General features: G+C 48.5%; 1 protein-coding gene across 1 annotated transcript in view; it reads left to right on the top strand.

The window, feature by feature from the left end:
• Positions 1–5,393, top strand: part of gtf2h4 (general transcription factor IIH, polypeptide 4) — a 241,238-nt gene that overhangs the window by 67,665 nt on the left and 168,180 nt on the right. The window contains exon 5 of the mRNA XM_072475350.1: positions 4,607–4,703. Coding sequence (XP_072331451.1) covers positions 4,607–4,703 — 97 coding nt within the window. The remainder of the gene's footprint in view (positions 1–4,606; positions 4,704–5,393) is intronic.

The raw sequence follows: 5,393 nt of genomic DNA on the forward strand, positions 1-5,393 counted from the left end.
GAAAATTGCCCAGGTGTGTCCTGTACCCAAGAAACAGGAAAAATCCAACCCAGCCAATTACCGTCCTATCAGCCTACTCTCCATCATCAGCAAAGTGATGGAAGGAGTCATTAACAGTGCTATCAAGCGGCACTTAGTCAGCAATAACCTGCTCACGGACGCTCAGTTTGGTTCCGCCAGGGTCACTCAGCTCCTGACCTCATTACAGCCTTGGTTCAAACATGGGCAAAAGCGCTGAATGCCAGAGGTGAGGTGAGAGTGATTGCCCTGGACATCAAGGCAGCATTTGACCGAGTACGGCATCAAAGAGCCCGAGCTAAACTGGACTCAATGGGAATCAGGGGGAAAACTCTCCACTGGTTAAGAGGAAGATTGTTGTGGTTGGAGGTCAATCATCTCAGTCCTGGAACATGACTGCCTGTTTTCCTTAGTGTCGTGTCACAGGCTCAACCATCTTCAGCTGCTTCATCAAAGACCCTCTGTCCAAAATAAGGGCAGATGTGGAAATGTTCAATGATGTTCAGCACCATTCGCAACTCCTCAGATAATGAAGCGGTCTGTGTCTAAATGCAGCAAGACCTGGACAATATCCAGGCTTGGGCTGACAAGTGGCAAGTTACGTTCGTGCCACATAAGTGTCAGACAACGACCATCTCCTACAAGAGAGCATCTAACCATCACCATTTGACATTAAATGGCATTACCATCACTAAATCCCCCACATCCTGGGGGTTAGCATTGACCCGAAACTGAACTGAACTAGCCAGATAAATACTGTGGCTACCAGGGCAGGTCAAAGTTACTCACAGCGAGTTACTCACCTCTTCCCCCCCCCCCCCAAAGCCTGTTCACCATCGACAAGAATACTCTCCACTTGCCTGGATGAGTGCAGCTCCAACAACACTCAAGACGCTCGACACCATCCAGGACAAAGCAGCCTACTTGATTGCTCCTCCTTCCACAATCATTCACTCCCTCTATCTTGGACGCACAGTGGCAGCGTGTGTACCATGTCAAGATGCACTGCAGTAACTCAACAAGGTTCTTTGGCAGCAGCTTCCAAACCCACGACCATCTAGAAGCCAAGGGCAGCAGATACCTGGGCACCCCACCACCTAGAGGTTCCCCTCCAAGTCACTCACCACCCTGACTTGGAAATGTATCGCCGTTCCTTCGCTGTCGCTGGGTCAAAATCCTGGCACTCTTTCCCTAACAGCACAGTGGGTCTACCTACACCTCAGGGACTGCAGCGGTTCAAGAGTGGTGCAGTGGTTAGCACTGCTGCCTCACGGCAACGAGGACCCGGGTTCGATCCCAGCCCCGGGTCACTGTCCATGTGGAGTTTGCACATTCTCCCCGTGTCGGCGTGGGTCTCACCCCCACAACCCAAAAAGATGTGCAGGGTAGGTGGATTGGCCACGCTAAATTGCCTCTTAATTGGAAAAGAAATGAATTGGGTACTCTCAATGTAAAAAAATATGCTGGCCTAGCCAGCGACGGCAACATCCCGTCAATTAATTTTGAAAACGCTGAAGTCTAACTAGTGTCCGATACAAGTTCAACATGACCGATTTGCTCTTGTAGTCCGTGCCCCTATTAATAAAACCTATGATATTGTAAGCTCCAGTAACTGCTCTCTCAACATGCCCTGCCATCTTCAATGACTTGTGTACACAGACACAGGCCCCTTTGTTCCTGCACCTCCTTCAGGGTTTCTCCCTTCGTTTTATTCTGTTTCTCCACATTCTTCATGCCAAAATGAATCACCTCACAAATCTCTGCATCGAACGTCACCTGACACTTGTCTGTCTGTGGGCATGTGGAAAGTGTAGAGTGTAAAATTATCGTGTGTCCCCCCCCCAAATCAAAGCCTTCACAGGGTCGTTTGCGACACGGAAAGAGGCAGTGTCTAATTATTCCCATCCTGAACCCTTTTTCCTTTTACTCCTCCTCAAACCCATTAACTTTCCACGCAATTCTTTCTGGAACAGGCTAATTCCACATTACGTTGTCAATAGCTTGTTCCTGTGTGGCTCCAGAGGTCATCCATCCCATAATAGTGGCTTGGCAACATTGCGTGTGCTCTGACTCTGACCACCGGTTCTACACACGACCAGCTATAGTGAACATGGTCAGACTTCAACAACTACACCTCCATTTCCAGCAATTAGTCACCAATGCTTTTAGTAACCACAGCAACCAAACCTTGCTTAAGTGCTGTGCTGATTTCATTGTAAGAAAATAACTGGGCATTTAACAAAATCAGATTTCAATCAAATGTACTCATTGACTGGGGCATGGAGCACTTTAAGACAGCTGGTGTCAGCATGAACCATTCAGTAATGTAAAGCACAGGGTTTAGATACAGAGTAAAGCTCCTTCTACACTGTCCCCATCAAACACTCCCAGGACAGGTACAGCTCGGGGTTAGATACAGAGTAAAGCTCCCTCTACACTGTCCAATCAAACACCCCCAGGACAGGTACAGCACGGGGTTGGATACAGAGTAAAGCTCCCTCTACACTGTCCCCATCAAACACTCCCAGGACAAGTGGGGTTAGATACAGAGTAAAGCTCCCTCTACAATGTCCCATCAAACACTCCCAGGACAGATACAGCACGGGGTTAGATACAGAGTAAAGCTCCTTCTACACTGTCCCCATCAAACACTCCCAGGACAGGTACAGCTCGGGGTTAGATACAGAGTAAAGCTCCCTCTACACTGTCCAATCAAACACCCCCAGGACAGGTACAGCACGGGGATGGATACAGAGTAAAGCTCCCTCTACACTGTCCCCATCAAACACTCCCAGGACAAGTGGGGTTAGATACAGAGTAAAGCTCCCTCTACAATGTCCCATCAAACACTCCCAGGACAGGTACAGCACGGGGTTAGATACAGAGTAAAGCTCCTTCTACACTGTCCCCATCAAATACTCCCAGGACAGGTACAGCTCGGGGTTAGATACAGAGTAAAGCTCCCTCTACATTGTCCAATCAAACACCCCCAGGACAGGTACAGCACGGGGATGGATACAGAGTAAAGGTTCCTCTACACTGTCCCCATCAAACACTCCCAGGACAAGTGGGGTTAGATACAGAGTAAAGCTCCCTCTACACTGTCCCATCAAACACTCCCAGGACAGATAGAGCACGGGGTTAGATACAGAGTAAAGTTCCCTCTACACTGCCCCCATTAAACACTCCCAGGACAGGTACAGCACAGGGTTAGATACAGAGTAAAGCTCCCTCTACACTGTCCCCATCAAACACTCCCAGGACAGGTACAGCATGGGGTTAGATACAGAGTAAAGCTCCCTCCACACTGTCCCCATCAAACACTCCCAGGACAGGTACAGCATGGGGTTAGATACAGAGTAAAGCTCCCTCCACACTGTCCCCATCAAACACTCCCAGGACAGATACAGCACGGGGTTAGATACAGAGTAAAGCTCCCTCTACACTGTCCCATCAAACACTCCCAGGACAGGTACAGAACAGGGTTAGATACAGAGTAAAGCTCCCTCCACACTGTCCCCATCAAACACTCCCAGGACAGGTACAGCACAGGGTTAGATACAGAGTAAAGCTCCCTCTACACTGTCCCCATCAAACACTCCCAGGATAGGTACAGCACGGGGTTAGATACAGAGTAAAGCTCCCTCTACACTGTCCCCATCAAACACTCCCAGGACAGGTACAGCATGGGGTTAGATACAGAGTAAAGCTCCCTCTACACTGTCCCCATCAAACACTCCCAGGACAGATACAGCACAGGGTTAGATACAGAGTAAAACTCCCTCTACACTGTCCCCATCAAACACTCCCAGGACAGGTACAGCACAGGGTTAGATACAGAGTAAGGCTCCCTCTATACTGTCCCCATCAAACACTCCCAGGACAGGTACAGCTCAAGGTTAGATACAGAGTAAAGCTACCTCTACACTGTCCCCATCAAACACTCCCAGGACAGGTACAGCTCGAGGTTAGAAACAGAGTAAAGCTCCCTCTACACTGTCCCCATCAAACACTCCCAGGACAGGTACAGCTCGGGGTTAGATACAGAGTAAAGCTCCCTGTACACTGTTCCCATCAAACACCCCCAGGACAGGTACAGCACGGGGCTAGATACAGAGTAAAGCTCCCTCTACACTGTCCCCATCAAACACTCCCAGGACAGGTACAGCTCGAGGTTAGAAACAGAGTAAAGCTCCCTCTACACTGTCCCCATCAAACACTCCCAGGACAGGTACAGCACGGGGTTAGATACAGAGTAAAGCTCCCTGTACACTGTTCCCATCAAACACCCCCAGGACAGGTACAGCTCGGGGTTAGATACAGAGTAAAGCTCCCTGTACACTGTTCCCATCAAACACCCCCAGGACAGGTACAGCACGGGGTTAGATACAGAGTAAAGCACCCTCTACACTGTGATTTGTATATGTTATTACTGAGTGATCAGGAGCTGTGATGTGTGTGTTCGGGAGCTGTGTTGTGTGTGTGTGTTATTACTGAGTGATCAGGAGCTGTGATGTGTGTGTGAGTTATTACCGAGTGCTCAGGAGCTGTGATGATTGCACCTACTAATGTGCCCTTTTCCCCGCAGGGGCAAACCCTGGGCAGATGACACCAGCCAACTGGGACCTGATAAACACGTTCGGGACATTCCCTCCTTGGACAAGTATGCTATGGAGCGTTGGGAGGTGGGTTGGGGTCATCTTGGCTTAACTGTATATTTTTGTGTTGTGAATATGGGATTATAGCGTAGGAGGATAAAAAAGCAATGATTGCATCAAAGTCCCAACTCTCTTTATGTAAACACTTCCATCTTGGCATCCAGCTGTGAATGGAGTGTCAATGAGGCCAACATGCTTTGTAGCTTATTCTAATTTATCTTACCTTTCCCGTCAAATGCCTCATCCTTGTTTCTGATGTCAGCTTCTTTTGTCCCCCCCAGTGTTTATTTATAACTCTTCTGCAAATTACTTTGTATTAATATTTATGATTTATATCTTCAGAGCCATTTAATAATTCTCCCAATTCATATTTGGGGAGGCAGTGGTGTGGTATTGTCACTGGACTAGTAATTCAGACTCCCCGGGTAATGCTCTTGAGACCTGGGATCGAATCCCACCCTGGCAGGTGATGGAATTTGAATTCCATAAAAATCTGGAATTAAAAGACCATGAAACCCTGGTCGATTGTCGTAAAAACCCATCTGGTTCACTAATGCCCTATCCGGAAGGAAATCTGCCGTCCTTACCCAGTCTGGCTGACATGTGACTCCAGACCCACAGCAATGCGCTTGACTCTTAAATGCCCTCAGGGAAGTGCAATAAATGCTGGCCCAGCCAGACAAGCTAAAAATATCTTTCAGGTGAGCTGATTGGTTC

The sequence above is a fragment of the Scyliorhinus torazame genome, chromosome 14 (assembly GCF_047496885.1).
Source record: "Scyliorhinus torazame isolate Kashiwa2021f chromosome 14, sScyTor2.1, whole genome shotgun sequence".
Taxonomy (NCBI): Eukaryota; Metazoa; Chordata; class Chondrichthyes; order Carcharhiniformes; family Scyliorhinidae; genus Scyliorhinus; species Scyliorhinus torazame.